General features: G+C 45.6%; 1 protein-coding gene across 1 annotated transcript in view; it reads right to left on the reverse strand.

Moving 5' to 3' along the window:
* The window catches only part of LOC137627086 (uncharacterized), a 57,485-nt gene extending 41,054 nt beyond the window's left edge, over positions 1-16,431 (reverse strand). The window contains exon 1 of the mRNA XM_068358090.1: positions 16,193-16,431. Coding sequence (XP_068214191.1) covers positions 16,193-16,246 — 54 coding nt within the window. The 5' untranslated portion in view covers positions 16,247-16,431. The remainder of the gene's footprint in view (positions 1-16,192) is intronic.
* Between the last annotated feature and the right edge of the window lie 1,913 nt (positions 16,432-18,344).

Raw genomic sequence — 18,344 nt, forward strand, 5'->3', positions numbered from 1 at the left:
TTCTTCTTACTCCCACGTTTCCCTTCGGCACGAGTACCTCCTCTGCTGGAGACTCTGCCACGAAAGGGCGGAATAAATCTTGACGCTGGAGTATCCATCCTGGGTCTAGACACGGTAGGCAAAGGGGTGGCTTTGCGGGCAGATGACGCAACCAGGTCATGCGTGTCTTTTTGAATCAAGGAGGCAGCAATCTCCTTGATCAACTCCTCTGGGAAAAGGCACTTCGAGAGAGGAGCAAACATAAGCTCCGATTTCTAACATTGTGTTACTCCAGCTGACAAGAAGGAGCAAAGGTTTTCCCGTTTCTTGAGGACCCCGGAAACGAACGAAGCCGCAAGCTCACTGGAACCGTCCCGTATGGCCTTGTCCATGCAGGACATAATGAGCATGGAAGTTTCCTTGTCAGAAGGGGAGGTCTTCCTGCTCAACGCTCCCAAACACCAATCCAAAAAGTTAAACACTTCGAAGGCTCTGAAGACTCCTTTCATCAGATGGTCTAAATCTGAAGGAGTCCAACAAATCTTGGAGCGTCTCATGGCCAGCCTGCGGGGAGAGTCTACTAGACTTGAGAAGTCGCCCTGGGCAGAGGCAGGAACTCCCAAGCCGAGAACTTCTCCCGTGGCATACCAGACGCTCGATCTGGAAGCGAGTTTCGCAGGGGGAAACAAGAATGCTGTCTTCCCAAGGTGCTTTTGGACTGCATCCAATCTCCCAACACTCTTAAAGCTCTCTTGGACGAGCGGGCGAGGACGAGCTTCGTAAAGGCAGGCGCGGATGACTGCGTGCCTAAAGCGAACTCAGATGGAGGAGAGCGTGGGGCTGCAGAAACAAACTGATCAGGATACATATCCTTGAACAGTGCAAGAACTTTCCTAAAGTCCAAGGAGGGAGGCGTGGTCTTGGGTTCGTCGATGTCCGTGTGCGGGTCGTCAAGGTGTGCAGCGTCGTCATCATCAGAGAGTCCATCGTCTGAATGCTGAGGAGGAAGCGGCAAAGGAGTAGGAATTGGCTGGTCAGCTGAGTCCGGCAGCACGGGTGCATGCGTGACTGCACTGGACGCAACGTCATGGAACTGTTGGCCAGTCTGTGAGCTGGCAACAACCATAGCTGCGCGGGGGCGCAAAGCGTCTACTCCTGACTGTCTAGTCTGCTGTGGGCGAGTAGTGGTAACCACACTGGGTTGCGGAGGTTGACGCACCGCGTCAAAACAAAACAACTTAGGTTGTTGTTGTAACTCGCGAACGTCAACGGAGGGTTCCGTGCGTCGCTGAACGTCAACATGCGGCTGGCAGGGTACACTGCGCATGGGTGGCGGGACTCTCACAGCTGGAGTGCGGGAGAAGGTAGCCTCAGCGTCAACTGGACGCACAACCGTGGTTGGTTGTAGGCTAACGGGTGCAGTGTCAACCTTCTCCGCACGAAAGTCCTGCATTAAAGATGTTAACTGTGTCTGCATGGTCTGCAGCAAAGCCCACTTAGGGTCTACAGTAGCAGGTGCGGCAACAGACGGTGTTACTGCCTGTTGCGGTACCGCTTTGCCTCTCTTAGGAGGTGTGCAGTCATCGGAAGACTGCAGCGAGTCCAAACTGACCCAGTGGCTACAACTGGGCCGTTGGACTTGCGCGGAAGGGACCTTGCGTTTGAGAGGTCGTGAGACCTTGGTCCATTGTTTCTTCCGAGAAACATCTTCCGCAGACGAGGAATAAATGGGCTCTCTCGTCTTCTTGTGGGTGGGGCGATCTTGGCAAGATACGTCCGAAACCACGGAGGGAACGTCTGTCCGCTGATTAAAGCCTGTCGAACCCTTTGGTCGTACGACATTGCTTCTCCCCTGGGCTTGGGAGCTTGCAAGAGGTCCCGGACTGGGAGGACGACAGGCACGAACAGACGCACCCTCAAGCGCAACACTAATACTTTCCACAACACTACCACTCACTTTGTCACTACCCACTGCACTCTTACCCTTCAACTCCTTGACGTCTGCCATGAGTTGGTTACGGTCACTCGCCAATGACTCGACTCTCTCACCCAGAGCCTGGATGGCACGCATCATATCTGCCATCGAAGGTTGTTGAGTGCTAGAAGGGGGATCAGGAGCAACCACTACAGGGGAAGGAATAGGTTGTGGGGCATGGGGAGAGGAAAAATCAACGGAGCGAGATGAACTTCTCCTGACTCTATCTCTCTCTAGCCTACGTGAATATTTCAGGAATTCGAGAAAATCGAATTCCGAAAGCCCAACGCATTCCTCACATCGATCTTCCAATTGACAGGTTTTACCCCGACAATTGGAACAAATGGTGTGCGGATCGATAGAGGCCTTCGGAAGACGCCTAGAACAGTCCCTAGCACTACACTTTCTGTATTTAGGGACTTGAGAAGGGTCAGCCATCTTGAATTAGTCAAAGGGGAATTCAAAATCTATCCAAGTCGTCAACAAATAATCCAAAATTCAATCAAAGAATGCAAGGAAGTATTGAAGATAACCTCTGCAAAGCGAAAGCTAATAACTAGAAATGTGTACTTCACCAAAATCTGTGAAAACCAATCCAGTAAGCAACAGCGTATTTAGTAGGTCTTGCCGGTGGCACGACAGAGAGAAAATTGATTCTGTGTTTACATGGAGTACTTGAGTACCTGCTCGACAGATGGCGCTGTTGATGTACACCCCCACCTGTATAGCGATCGCTGGCGTATTTTGTCCTTAGGTTTTTCTGTCGGGCAGCAGAGCTGACAGCTTATATGATCACCGGCTAAGTTTAATATTGAAAATGATGAACTGAGGATGTTAATGAAAGGGATGGAAGACTGAAAGATAACTTAGAAATAGCCGAGGAGAAAATGCGAGGAATTGAAGGACCAGATAATGAAAGAAAAAGGCAGATTCCCATAGCATCGCCAAGGAAGAAGAATGAGAGAACGAATAAGAGGAGTGCCACGGAGTGCAATGTCATAAGGCACGTACCGAGTAAAAGCAAGAACTTTCTGTAATCTTCACCAAAGGACACTGATCAAAAATGCAAGTCAGAGATTGAAAGGGAATGTAAAGAAATTCATCAGTTTCTTGACCAGGAAATAAACAGTAGTTTGAATAGTGAGAGAGATATAGTTGAGCTTTACAGATGCAAAAGTAAGTATTTGTATGGAGAAGAACTGTAAGGTAAAAGTATCACAAATTTTGAAAGTAATTTTCATATTTTCAAACTATACAAACCATTGTCCATTAAGAGGAGTTTGACTTCACCCAAGGACTTGCAGAGTGGTTGAGATTGGCAGTGAAACGTAAAGGTCTCAGGAGTGGTTGAGACGGGCAATGAAACGTCAAGGTCTCAGGAGTGGTTGAGACGGGCAACGAAACGTCAAGGTCTCAGGAGTGGTTGAGACGGGCAACGAAACGTCAAGGTCTCAGGAGTGGTTGAGACGGGCAACGAAACTTAAAGGTCTCAGGAGTGGTTGAGACGGGCACAGGAGTGGTTGAGACGGGCAGTGAAACGTCAAGGTCTCAGGAGTGGTTGAGACGGGCAACGAAACGTAAAGGTCTCAGGAGTGGTTGATATTAGCAGGGAAACGTAAAGGTCTCGTTTGTATAATTAGAACAAATAAAACTTGAAGGAGCGTAAAAGTGATGTCTCCTGTCAATCTCCTCATAAACTGAGCATGAAGATGTCCAAGATGATAGGTCCCTATCAGGAGATTGATATCCAGACGTGGAAGCACTTACAATATACCCCTAAGGATATGTTGTCCAAAATGTATCATGGTCATTTATGAGAAATAGGTTTCATACATTTTTTCTGTCCTCCCCCTTCCATGGGTGGGGGCAATTTTTCAACACTATCAGATTATATATCAGCTTAGTGAAATCAGTGTTACTATATGAACATGGGTCATGGTATGACAATGAAACAATCTCCAATAGATTCGGTAGATTTGAGAACAAAGCCCTCGGAAGGATATTGGGAGTTAAATGGCAGGACAGGATTAGAAATGAAACTATTAAGAGAGATTACTCAAGTGCCATATGTGGATGAGATCATGGTGAGGGGTAGATGGAGATGGTTTAGGTATGCTCTTTGCACTCCCCAACAGAGATTGGTTCACCAAATGTTTAGCTGTGTTCCACAAGGCACAAGAAGAGTTGGAAGACCCAAGCCTACATGGCTGAGGACTTTGAGGGGTGAAGTAGGAGATGATGCATGGAGAAGTATTGAACTAAAAGCTCAAGATAGAGACGACTGGCGAAATCTAACCGAGGCCCTTTGCGTCAATAGGCATTGGAAGAGATGATGATGATGATCTTAGCTGTAAAGAAAGAAAAGAAAAATGGCCAAACATTCTTACCTTTCATTCCTGACCTACACTGTGATCACCATCTAAGACAAGTGCTTCATAACCTGTTGAATCGCTACCACAGGTCCAAGGAATTGTGGGTATAATGCCTTCAAGACTTGCACTTTGGACAGGTTCTTCCTGAAGGCTAGGCTAGAATTGATAGCCCTGACTTTGTGAGTTTGCACCCTGGGAGACTCACTGGACGTAGGAGAGGCGGTTCTGATAGTCTCATGAAGCCAGACAGAAATCGTGTTCCTAGATAATTCGTTCTTCTCTACACTAGCGCTCAGGAAAAGAATCTGCAGCCTCTGGACTGCAGTGTTGTATTCTTTTTAGGTAATGCCATAGCTTTCCCAGAGGGCAAAGAAGCACGACATCCCGATTGCTAGTCGCCTTTTGATGACACGAAGGACTTGAATCTGGAGTCGTGACAGGCTTGGTTACTTGTCTTGGCCACAAACACCGAGATAAAAGTATAAGAGACATTCTTCCGCCGCTCCAAATGACTAGCGACACGAGATACCGTGGAGCTCGCATGTTCTCTTCGCTGAGGTCACTACTAACCGGAAATCAGTCTTGAGGGCCAAATCCTTATTTAACACACTTTTGAGTGTGAGTACGAGACTGCTCATGATAACTTCGATCTCCTGTGATGTCGCATTCTTGGGGTATGAGCAATCTGAGAGGACAAGGCTGCTGGAGCCCCTCATGACCATAAACAATTCTCACAATGAAAGGTAGGTCTAAGGCCTTCAGTCTCAAGACCAAACGAAGGTAGACACGGTAATCAGCAATCAATTACATAGAGGCTCTGACTAAAGAAGTATTCTGTTTACAATACCAATCGCAGAAGATGGCCTACTTATCCAGGTAGAAAGCTGCAGAGGATCTTCGCAAATAACCAGACATCTGAGCAGTACCTCACAAAAAGCCCTTATCTCAGAGGTGATGCTGGATAGTCACCACCCGTAAAGTGCAAGGGATGGCATTGAGCTGAATTACCTTTGCAGATGGGGCTGACACTAAAGGTTAAGCCATGGGGATAGTTCTTCCAGTACCTCGACGAGGAGCCTCAGCAGGTCTGGTGCTACTAGGTTCGTCTTTATATTCGATACAGTAGCACTGTGCCGAGGTGAAGCATGTCTAGGCGACACGCAGCGTTTTACCAGCATGCAAATCACTGCCTTGTGGGATGGCAGACAAGCCACCCATCTTGCACCCTCATGCCGCTGTCGGATACTTTTGGTAGGCCTATGACGATGCTGACCTCGTCAATTGCAGTTATCTCTACCCTTAGCCTTTGTAGTATTAGGTCGGTCACTCATGTAAAGAATCAAAGGACCATAGGGCGCAAGGCGAACACTAGGTACACAAGGGAGCGGGGTTTACCTGCAGTGGTTTGAGGTCAGCTGTGCAGAGACCCCAGGATGCTGCTTTCACTAAGAGAGAAGAGGATGAAGAAAAGAATAAGGGCCAGTCAAACCTTTTCATTCATGCAGATTGAAACTGGGTAACAATGCCCTCAACCTTCTGCTATTTGTCCAATAAGGAGCTTGAGGTTTTACACTAGCTGTTGTGCAGCCACCACAGGACTGATAGAAAACGTTTCGAGTCTCCTGTGGGTCATGTCTTGCAGGTAGTGGGATGTGAATGTGGTCTGACGATCCCACACCCCAGCTTGAAGAACCTACGTCACTGAGAAGTTTCTCTTGAACGCCAGGGACATAGCTAGGCCCCTGACGTCATGAGCTCTGGGGCGACGTGAAGAAGGAGGGTCTGAATTCAATGCATGGTCTATGACACTTGCAAATCCATGCTGAGATGGTGTTCTTGGTGACCCTCCTCTTAGTCCTTCCTGTGCTGACGAATAGTGCAGGCACACGAGGACGGGCTGCGGCTATTATATTAAGATACAGCCTCAAACTCCTCACAGGGCAGATTAAGAGATGGTCTGGGTCGTCTGTTACAGAACGAAGACTCGAGATCCGGAGAGAGTCGAATCGTGGATCCGCTACTCCCGGGTTCTAAGTCTTAGCAAAAAACTCATGGACGAAGCTGAACGTTACCTCTCCCCATTCCCTTGAATGGGCGACGTCGTGTGAGAGACCATGAAGTTCACAGACTCATTTGGCCAAAGCCAAAGCTAGCAAGAACACCGTCTTCCAAGTCAAGTGGCGATATGTTGCCTGGCGTAATGATTCATAGAGGGGTCTCTTAAGAGACCTAAGAACTCGAACCACATTCCATGGGGGAGGTCTCACTCAAGACTGAGGGCAGGTAAGCTCATAACTCCGTATGAGTAAGGAAAATTCTAGCGATAAAGAAATGTCCATTCCTTTCAGTCTAAAGGCGAGGCTTGAGGCTGAGCGATAGCCTTTTACTGCCGAGACTGACAGGCACATTTCTTCACACAAATACACAAGGAACTCTGCTTTTGCTGGAATAGTGGCATCGAGAGGAAAGATATCCCTTCCACGACACCAACCACAGAAGACTTTCCACTTTCCCTGGTAGACTGCTGCTGATGACTTTCACAGGTGTCCAGACATCCTAATCACAACTTATTGCAAAAATCCTCTATCAGAGAAGAGATGCTGGATAGTCTCCAGGCGTGAAGTCGTAGCGAAGCTACGGCTTTGTGGAATATGTTGGCATGTGGTTGTTTGAGTAAATTGTGTCACGGAGGAAGTTCTCTTGGGAGCTCCGTTAGGAGCTGCAGAAGGTCCGGAAACTATTCTACGTGATGCCATAGCGGAGCTATGAGGGTCATTGAAAGATTGACCGATGTTCTGGCCTTGTTGAGTACTCTCCTCATCAGACAGAACGGGGGAAGGGCGTAAACGTCGATGTTGTCCCACCGTTGTTGGAATGCATCTTGCCAGAGAGCCTTGGGGTCTGAGACTGGGGAACAATACAACGGAAGCCTGAAGTTCAGGGGCGTTGCAAAGAGGTCCACTGTCAGAGAACCCCACAAAGTCAAGACTTTGTTGGCTACTAGATGATCCAAAGACCACTCGGTACTCACTATCTGAGATCCTCTGCTCAGATTGTCGGCGAGCACATTCCTTTTGCCCGGAATGAAGCGTGCCAATAGTGGTATCAAGTGGATTTCGGTCCATCCCAGTATCTCTACTGCTAGACGGGATAGTTGCTGCGAAAAAGTACCTCCTTGCTTGTTGATGTAAGCCACTACTGTGGTGTTGTCGCTCATCACCACCACTGAGTGGCCCGCCAAGAATTGTTGGAACTGTTGAAGGGCCAGAAAGATGGCCTTCACCTCTAGGAAATTTATGTGGAGGTACTCTTCTGACTCTGACCAGGGGTCTGAGGTCGTGGGGTGCAGCACATGGGCCCCCCCCCCCACCCTTTTTTTTGAAGCGTCTGAGAACAGCATCAAATCCGGGGAGGGGGGGACGAGAAGATCCACTCTCTTTCATAGATTCTCGTCTGCCACCCACAACTCGAGGTTTGTCAGTTCCGCTGATCCCATGGGGATCCGGATGTCCGGGGAATTGCGAGTCTGATTCCACCGGGACTTGAGTCGCCACTGGAGGGATCTCATCCTGAGGCGACCATTGAGAACTAGACGGGCCAGTGATGAAAGGTGACCAAGGAGGCGTAACCACGTTTGGGCTGGAAGTTCTCGTCTGAGAAAAGGTCTTGCGACCTTTCTCAGACTTGTTATCCTGTCGTCTGATGGGAAGGCTTTGTGGAGATTGGTGTCTATAATCATGCCTAGGTATACCAATCTTTGTATAGAAAGCAGGGAGGACTTCTTGGGATTTACCATGATCCCCAGATCTTGGCAAAGTCTCAGAAGTTTGTCTCGGTGTTGAAGAAGGGTTGACACCGAGTCTGCTAGGATTAGCCAGTCGTCCAGATAGCGGAGGAGACGGATGCCAATCCTATGTGCCCAAGATGACACTAGGGCAAACACTCTGGTGAAAACTTGGGGTGCTGTGGAAAGACTGAAGCACTGCACCTTGAACTGGTACTTCCTGTTGTCTAGGCTGAATCTTAAGTACTTCCTTGAAGACGGATGGACTAGGATCTGGAACTACAAGTCCCTTACGTCCAGTGTACACATGAAGTTCTGAGGTCTTACCACTAGTCTGACTGTGTCTGCGTCTCCATGCTGAACGGAGTTTGTTTAAAAAACTTACTCAGAGCTGAGAGGTCGACGACTGGTCTCCAGCCTCCAGACGCATTACTTACAAGAAAGAGTCGACTGAAGAAGCCTGGGGACCCGTCAAGGGCCTCTTGGAGAGTGCCCTTCTTCAACAGGGTCTGGACTTCTGGCAGAAGGGCCTGCCCCTTTGCCGATCCCATGGCAAAGGAGTCTATTAACATTGGATTCCTGGTCACGGGAGGGATTGATGTTATGAACGGGACGCAATATCCTAGATGAATCACAGAGATTGTCCAGAGATTGGCCCCGAGTTGCTTCCACCTGTATGAGCAACTTTGTAGGCATCCCCCCACTGGTGGGAAGCAGGGGGAGTGCCTATCATAGCATTTGCGGCCTCGGCTGCTCCTTCTAGGATTTTTCCCTCCCCTGGAGGACTTCTTGCCTTTCCTGTCCTTGACAGGAAAGGGCTTGTTAGACACCACTGTCTTCGCTGCTGTTTTCGTCGTTGTGGTCTTGGTTGGACGGGACTGCTGAGGTGCTGGAGGTTTATAGGGATTGGATGTCAAAGCCCTGATGAGACTTCCTCCACCTCTCAGCAGCATGTTCCACTTCCTTAGGCTCAAACAGGTGGACTCCCTATAGAGAGGAATGTCTGAGCCTATTTATCTCGACGTTGGGGACCTGATGGTGGAATCTCTCATACACCGCATCTCGACTTTTCAAGATGGTGTTTTCCCACAAGTTCGAAACTTGGTGGGCAAGAAACTCGATTGTGCGAGTGCCTGAGAGAAGGAAAGTCTCCATTGCCTTCCTGGTACGCTCCTTAGAGAAATCCTTGGTTCGAATCAGGATTCCCAAGGTCCCTAACCAGATATCCAGCCACGAAGTACCCTGCATAGCATACTTTGTGACCTTTTCCTGATTAAGGATTTCGGCCGCTGAGAAAGAGACCTGCCGGCTGGAGAGTCTCTCTAGAGAGACCCCCTTAGTTAAATCTTCCAGAGAGTGGTGAAGAGGAAGAGCTGGACTGGGCTCCTCCAAGATCTCAAAGTACCTCCTCTGTTGTACACGAGGAGGTGGGAGGAGCTTGTTGGTAGAGCCAGAACGGTTGGAGGAGGCAAACTCGGAGAGCTGTTGGGTGATCTTAGCCCTGGCACCCTTCAACCCTTGAGACCAGGGCAGGGTTGCACTGGTCTTTGAGGGTTTCTGGGTGCCGAAGGCACGGTCTAAGACTGTGTCCTTGGCCTCCCGAGGGGGTATCTCTGGGTCGGAAAACCTGTTGAGAACCCTAATAATGTCAAAACCTGCCAGAATGCATGTTCTGACTCTTTCTGCTCCCCCTCTGACATCGGACTTGCAGCGAAGTCTCCATCTTCCATCGCTGAGAGCTCTTCCCTGGGTGGATCGCGGACATCCCCCGAGTGGCTGGTTGTCTCCGTCTTTGTAGTCCTGGATGAGGACTTTGGCAGGGTCTTGGAGTCTTTGGACTTCTCCCGAGGAAAGAGGTAAGACTCCAACATCGAAAGCCTAGGTGTTGCGTCCTTTCTGATCTCTGATGGGGGGGAACTCTCAGCGTGAAGGGAGGTTTCCTCCGACGGTGGAATGGAGGAAGGCCTTTCCTCACGTGACTCCCTTGGCAAAGATGAGATGGGAGAGTATCCCTGGGGAGATACTGGAAGGACTGGCCTTGATGGTCTGAGTGGAGTCAGTTTCATCCTCGAGGAAGTGACCGCGTCGGAAACTCCTCTTTTCCTCTTCAGTGGGATGGAGGAAGCCATGGTTCTGTGTCGGGAGTCTGGAGCTACTGTATAGGCTGCTCTGACGAGCGGCCAGACAAGGCAGGATTAAATGCCTGTGCCACAGCACTGACTAGGGCACTGAACCATGGCTGCTGACTGACCGAAGCACTGTCAGACAGATCCCTTGAAGGGAAAGGGACCAAAGGTTCCCTACGAGGAGTTATCATGATAGGTGGGTCCGCCTTAGAAGAAGGCAATTTCGGGATCCTGTACCCCTCTGCTGAAGCCTGTACCCCTTTCCCCGATGGGCGCGCTGAAATGCGCTTGTGGGGAGGGGAGCGAGGCGAAGATGACATCCCCGCGCGTGGTTCCTGTGCATGCCTGTTGGTGCGTGCGGGCGAGTGGGAGAGCGCGCAGGTTATAGCTGGCGCACAGGTGAGATCTGGCACATGGGCGTGAGTTGGTTTGCACGCGCGAGTGTTGGCGCACACATGCAGACACGTGTTGGCACTCGCATAATGGTGCGTGCCCGCAGGAGAGACCTGGCACGCAGGTGAGCGCTGGCGCATGCGTGCAGGAGTGATGGCGCGTAGGAGAACCTTGGTGTGCAGGCGAGTGCTGGCAAACTGGAGAGCGCTGGCGCAGGAGAGCACTCGCGCGTAGGAGATCGAGGGCGCATTGGCGCAGGTGAGTGCTGGCGCACAGGAGACCGTTGGCGCGTATGTGAGCGCTGACGAGTAGAAGATCGGTGGCGCGTAGGAGACCTTGGGCGCAGGCCGCGCAGAAGAGCGCATGTTGCAGCTGCCGACTATGAGGGCGAGCAGGCTGGTGTTGACTAGCTGCTGGTGAGCACTGATGTCCTGTAGGAGGTTGGCGAGCTGCGGGGCGATGGTATGCAGCTGAGCACTTCGGTAGGGCCTCAAGCGGCTTTTCCGGGAACAGGAACGGAGATGGAAGGTCGGAAGATCTGATGGATGGCAGGACAGGGACTGGGATATGCCCTTTGGAAGGGCGAGCATCCACCGATGGAGATCGCAAACGATCTGCAGAGAGGTCCAGGACCAAAGTCGGAAGACTAGTAGCAGGTCCAGTGATGGTCGAGGTCCAGAAGATAACTGCATCGGAGGCTCCTCTGCAGGGGAAGGTTGCAACAACAAAGCAGAAGAGCCGAAGAGGCGCCTTTTCACCGATGGTGAAGGGAGGCCTCTAAGGCGAAGTGGAGGGCGAGCTTTCCGACGAAGACGTCCTCTAGGGGCCGTTGGATCAGCAAGCTGACCGTACACCGCAGCATTCCTCCAAAGAGGAGTCTCTCTGAGTGAACTCCCCCGAGGGGAAGAAACACTCGCAGGAGAGACAGACGAACTTAGTTTCCCCTTCAAAGGATGTTCAGGAATGGGGGAAACTACGTCGGCAGCAACCTATGGAGAGTCTGGAGGGGCAGAGGAGTCGGATGAGATCATAGGTGACACCTCTGACACCACAATGTAGACAAGGGCCATAGGATCTAACTCTGACGGCAACGATAACTGCTGCACAATAGCACCCTTGCGGATTATCTGCACCAATGCGTCCTTGGAGGGCGGACCCGAGAGCCCCCAGGACGACCAAACCTGCAACAAAGGAGTTAGTGACAACGCCTCACCTGGAGGGAGAGGTGGGGCCACTTCACTAGGGGAAGCAACACCATCTCTCGAGGGCCGTGGTTGGCCGACATTAAATTGGTCTACACCACTACTCGACGGTCTGAAAAAGTAGGTGCTTCAGAGGAGGGTCGGGTGACGGAAGAAGAGGCCTAGGGGTTTCCTCCCTTCGAAGGAGAAATATCCCGCTTAGACTTCTTCTTCCGCCGTCACCCAAAACTCTCCCACTCAGAGTAAGACCACTCCCTACAATCATTACACTTATTATCACTATCACACCGTTGACCTCTGCAGGTGGGATGAAAGGTGTGGGGATCTGTCTCCAATGCCAACATAAATGTTCCACAGGGCCGGCCGGTGAGTCCAGGGCAGGTGCGCATGGTTGCAGAAGTCAACTCACAAACACACACACGCAAAAGAAAAAGCAAAAACAGATTAATGGCAGTCCAAATAAAGGCGAGGGATGAAGAGCGACAACGTTCGTTCACCATCCGAGCCAAAAGCAAAGTGAGCTAAATCACAGGTGTGTGAGTGGGAGCGGTAGGTTAATACCCTCCCCTAACCCCCGCTAACTAGCGGTGTGGGTAGTTAACCCTCGCTAAACTTTAATCGCTCGTCATTTCAGCTACGCCGAAAGTAATACCCAATAAATAGCGTGGTTTGTATTCCAGTTACGGAACAAATGAGATTTAGACGCTTCACTCCCCTTCAAAGAGGAAGCCGTCGAAGGAAAACAATCCCATCTAGATTTCACTTTCTTTCTACCTGGAAATTCTTCATTCAGAAGGGCAACCACTCCCAAGACACACAAGGAGAATCAAATGTGTGGCGATGTTTCTTACACATCGGACACAAAGAACGAGGATTGAAGTCTAAACGGCAATGTACGTTCCACAATGATGACCATCCACACCAAGACAAGTCTTCATCACACAAACTTGCTTAGCACTCATAACAGAATGATAGAAAAACCAGATAACACAAGGAAAGAAAACTTCAACGGGCAACACACGTTTGAACAGCAGAGCGGAACGAGTTACAATGGTGTGGCCAATGCTCTGCCGGAGAGTAGCTACCATATAGGTTGCCAGATCCTCGATAATTGCAGAGCTGTTTAGAGCACAATGCAATGACGTTTGAACTGGTACACTTTGCTTGCTATGACAGAGTTTATATATGAAAGATTTATTTCAATGTTACTATTGTATTTAAACTTCTCTTGTAGTTTATTTCCTTATTTCCTTTCCTCATTGGACTATTTTCCCTGTTGGAGCCCTTGGGCTTATAGTATTGTGCTTTTCCAGCTAGGGTTGTAGCTCACCAAGTAACAATAATAATAATAATTTTTCATCGGCCATCTCTGGCTCACATTAACCACTTATAAATTACTCAGGTTTATTCTAAATAGGAACAAATTAATAATACAGTGGTACCTCTACATACGAATTTAATCCGTTCCAGAACCAACTTCGGATGTAGAAAATGTTCGGATGTAGAAACGAATTTTCCCATAAGAATACATGGTAATTCATTTAATTCGTTCCTCAGCCTAAAAACCCATAATAAATCCTTAATAAATGGCTACACATAATTACACATAACAATAACATTACTGCATAATATGTAAGAAGCATGTAAAAAAGATAATTATAAAGAAATAAATAAAAAATGTGTTTTATTGCCACTTTACCTTAGAGACAGACCAACGCAGGTGTAGGATTTGCTACGCCGGAGACGGACGATCGGCGAGAAGGTAGACATGGTGTTAACATGTTCTTTAAATAAATACTCTCTCTCTCTCTCTCTCTCTCTCTCTTGTTCTTCTTCACTGTTAGTGTTAGAGACGTCTATTAATTTTTTCTGAGAGAGAGAGAGAGAGAGAGAGAGAGAGAGAGAGAGAGAGATTAAACAAAAATGAGAGATTAAACAAAAATATGTTGTGTACATATGATTTTTAACAGCGTTAACGAGTTGAAAGACAGTTAGATGTAACTAAAAAAACAATATCAGCGAATCTGAATTCCTTTATTAACTAAAACAAATATTGATACAAACACACTCGTGTGCGTATGCGCAAACACACACACGCACGAGGAGACACGATCGGCGAGGAGGTAGAGATGGTGACCGATAACATACCGTAACTTACACTACGGAAATTTTAATCTAACTTAGCTTATTTATTTTGATTTTATTTTTATATTTCATATTTTTTACATTTTTTTTCTTTTGATTTTTTATTTTCATCACTTTCAGTGACGAGTTACGGTGTGTTATCGCAGTCACCATCTTTACCTCCTCCCCGACCGTCTCTCTTACTGCGTAGCAATTCCTGTTTTAGTTAATAAAGGAATTCAGATTAGCTGTTATTACTTTCTTAGTTACATTTAATTGTTTTTCAACTCGTTGACGCTGTTAAAAATCATATGTACTCTAAACACATTTTTGTTTAATCTCTCTCTCTCTCTCTCTCTCTCTCTCTCGGAAAAAAATAATAGACGTATCTAACACTATAACAGCGAAGAAGAGAGAGAGAGAGAGAGAGAGAGAGAGAGAGAGAGAGAGAGAGAGAGAGAGAGAGAGAGAGAGAGAGAGAGAGAGAGAGATTTTATTTAAAGAACATGTTAATGCTATGTTTAGAGAGAAACAGAAAAAGAGAGAAGTCTTATTTAAAAGAGCTTGTTAATGCTATCATGGTTTTCTTTGCTTCACTTTTTTCTTTCTTTCTGTTCATCACGCTGGCCCTTCTCACAAATGATCGTTGCCAACAATCTCTTTGTCCTTTATCCCTATCAACAAAAGGCGTTCTATCTCTTCCAGGGTATTGCTAAGATGTCTTGTAATAATGGTGATCCCCTTCGATGGTTATTTGCTTTAATGGCTGCCTTCAGCTTGATGATCCTCGAGATATTAGGCCTATTCCGGCCATATTGTTTAGCCATACAGTATCACTCACATGCACACTGCTCTCATGTTTTTCTATAATTTCTTGCTTCAATTCTAATGAAAGAATTGCCTTCTTCCTGTACTGAAACTTAGCTTCTTAGGCACCATGATTATAGGTAAAATCAAAAAGGAAATGTGAGAAAAGGAAGAAAATAAGCACTGTTAATAACAGACCCAACAGAGGACAACCACACGATACACACAAGAATAGAGAACTGAGCACTCAACGCTCAATGGCGCAATGTTTACTTCGTGTGTCGAAATAAAATTCGGGTGTAGAGTCAAAAATTTGCTCGAATTTTACTTCGGATGTTGGAAAATTCGGATGTAGATACGTTCGTGTGTAGAGGTTCCACTGTATACGTACGAAATAGTATACTAAACGCTTATAGTAAAGCACATTGTTCAGCTAAATTTTACTAAATCCTCAACAATATATCAGTACCTCATTTGTCTATGGTACATATTGAAGGCCTTTATTTTTCTACCATATATTAACGCTTCAACAAATTTACAATGCACAGCATTTTGCGTCAAAAGATTTTATTGTTTAGGACGAAATTTATGATAGACTAAAACAGCTGCAGATTAGCTTACACCAGGCCATTACTTTAAAAGGGAAATGTACTTAAGATATCAGAATTCAGTAATGAAATTTAATCAACAACAGTAACGACTGGCAATATTGTGTTAGGGTAAATATTTGTCGAAAGTCCATAGGTAGATTCAAGATAACGGCAACGGACTCGACTAATTTCACGTAGCGTAATAATATTCAGACTGATATAGCCTAACCTAAAATAGGGTCTATAATTACAATGCCAAGTGGCAATATTGTATTACAGTAAATCTTCGCCGAAAGTTCACAGGTAGATTCAAGATAACGGCAACGGACTCGACCAATTTCACGCAGCGTAACAAAGCTCGGACTGATCTAGCCTAACCTATAATAGTCTTTTTAATTACAATGCCAAGTGGCAACACGGTATTACGGTATATATTTACCGAAGGTACACCGGTATATTCAAAATTACGTCAACCTCGAATAAATTCAGGTAGCGTAACAACACTCAGACCGACGTAGCCTAACCTAAAATAGGGTCTATAATTAAAATACCATGGAAATTAGTTTTAATTATGTTAGGTTAGGTAAGCCTAGGCTACGTTACACACACACACACACACACATTCTCTCTCTCTCTCTCTCTCTCTCTCTCTCTCTCTCTCTCTCTCTCTCTCTCTCTCTCTCTCTCTCTCTCTCTGGGCAGGTAACCTTGTCAAGCCACATTGCTTCAAACAGGCCTGTAAATTGAGCCTTTAATAAGTAAACAATAATTAGATATATATATAGCCCATAATCAACAAATCCCCCCCCCCAACCCCCAACAAGGAAGTAAAATAGCCACCTTTCTCGAAAGACAAATGACGAGGAACAATTTCACGAAGGTAAAAAGCGCCATTATTTCCGTCTTAATTTATATCGACAGACTTTTCTTCCTCTTCTTCTTTATCCTGTCTGATTATCTGTCATTTTTCCTCACTCTGTGACGTCTGTTTACTTTCCTTTTCCCGTCTATTTGGACGAATACGTTTACGGAAGATGTCGAATCACGTCTGCTGTCACTCTATGACGTATCAACACTGTCCCCCCAATCGCCCCAAACCCCCGCTAGCCCCCCCCCCCCCCTGGGCTCAGGATGAAATCATAGAGATAGTAGAAATAGATTAATATAAATTATTATTTTTTATTTTAATAATTAAATGTTAGGGTTAATTGGTTTTAATTATTCAATTTCAAGGTCAAATTTGCTTATTAATATTATTTTAATGTCTCCCCAATGGCCCAAAACCCCCGCTTTCTCCCCCCCCATCCCCGACTGAGGACGAAATCATAGACATAGTAGAAATAGATTAATATAAATTATTATTTTTGGTTCTGGTAACTTGGTGGGTTATTGTATATATTTTAAACTAAATTCCTCATTTAATATACAGCAAATGTAAATCAATTAGTGTAGGAGTGATCTTTTCTCTGGGTGGAACACCTTTTATCAGTCTTGCACCTCTTGTTATTATGTTTTGTAATTTCTTGAGTTGCACTTTAGGTAGATTTTGGTAGATGGAGTTATAGTAGTCAATATTATTATTATTATTATTATTATTATTATTATTATTATTATTATTATTATTATTATTATTATTATTATTATTATTATTACTTGCTAAGCTACAACCCTAGTTAGAAAAGCAGGATGCTATAAGCCCAGGGGCCCCAACATGGAAAATAGCCCAGTGAGGAAAGGAAACAAAGGAAAAATAATATATTTTAAGAACAATGACATTTAAATAAATATATCCTATATAAACTATGAAAACTTTAACAGAACAAGAGAAAGAGAAACGAGATAGAATAGTGTGCCCGAGTGTACCCTCAAGCAAGAGAACTCTAACCCAAGACAGTGGAAGACCATGGTACAGAGGCTAGGGCACTACCCAAGACAAGAGAACACAATTTATCACAAATTTTCTTTACAGAATGCTCTTCTCTTTTAATCTACGGCCATACCATCTTAACCTTTCCTCCTATAGTTTCTTTGATGTTTTAATGACCCTTAGGTCTACAGTAGGCTATTCCTAATATGTTGATTTCCAACCCTGTGCCACTTTCTTCTATTTTCTTTAAAAAAAAAGAAAATATATGTGTCATTGATGGTCTGAAAACTGCATTGTGCAATGAGCCATTTATTTTTTAAGCTAATTTCCTATTACATATGAAACCATACACCTTTCTCCATTTTCCATCTTCCTTGCCCCAAGCATTAACCATCAACGGGTCAAGGTACTTGAATTTATGTATGGAAAATTTATCTAATTTTCTGATACAGTTTTTCAATTGTTAGTTAATTAAGAAGGGGGTATCTACGGGATTATGAAAAGCGTTTGATAATATATTCAATTACATTTTGCTTAATTGATTGGAATATTACCATGGCTGCACTATTCAAAGGATTTTATTAAAGAATTTTATTAACTCTAGCGAACCCTCTCGGGTTAAAGGAGTACACTATACAAAATTACAATTTAACTTACGATAATATTGCAAGATAGTAGTGAAAAAAGGAAAATTATTTCTAATTGCATATCTATACAATACTGTATATCATATACGTATGTTATGAAGACCAAGATAAAATAAGTTGAAGGGGAAATAAGAGATGTGTGAGCCTAATGGCATTTTAGCCTTTATCAATCAGTGCCTTAATTTATTTAATTAATAAGAAAAATAAGAAGAATAGAACCTCCTCTGTTTTCTTATTAATTTTTATGGTATTTATTCTTAACCTTCGACTCGGTCAATAAGACTTATTTATTCAGAACGATTAATACAATAACAGTCGTTTGAAAAAAATCTAGAATACCAACTTATGAGAAATTCAATAAGGAAAATAATAATAATAAATCATATATGACAACAATTAAGACTATAAATAAAGGAAATTGTTTAAATAAAAATAATTAGATTGTTATGAAATGAAATAATCTGGGGAATTTTATTAA

The sequence above is a fragment of the Palaemon carinicauda genome, chromosome 34 (genome assembly GCF_036898095.1).
Source record: "Palaemon carinicauda isolate YSFRI2023 chromosome 34, ASM3689809v2, whole genome shotgun sequence".
NCBI lineage: Eukaryota > Metazoa > Arthropoda > Malacostraca > Decapoda > Palaemonidae > Palaemon > Palaemon carinicauda.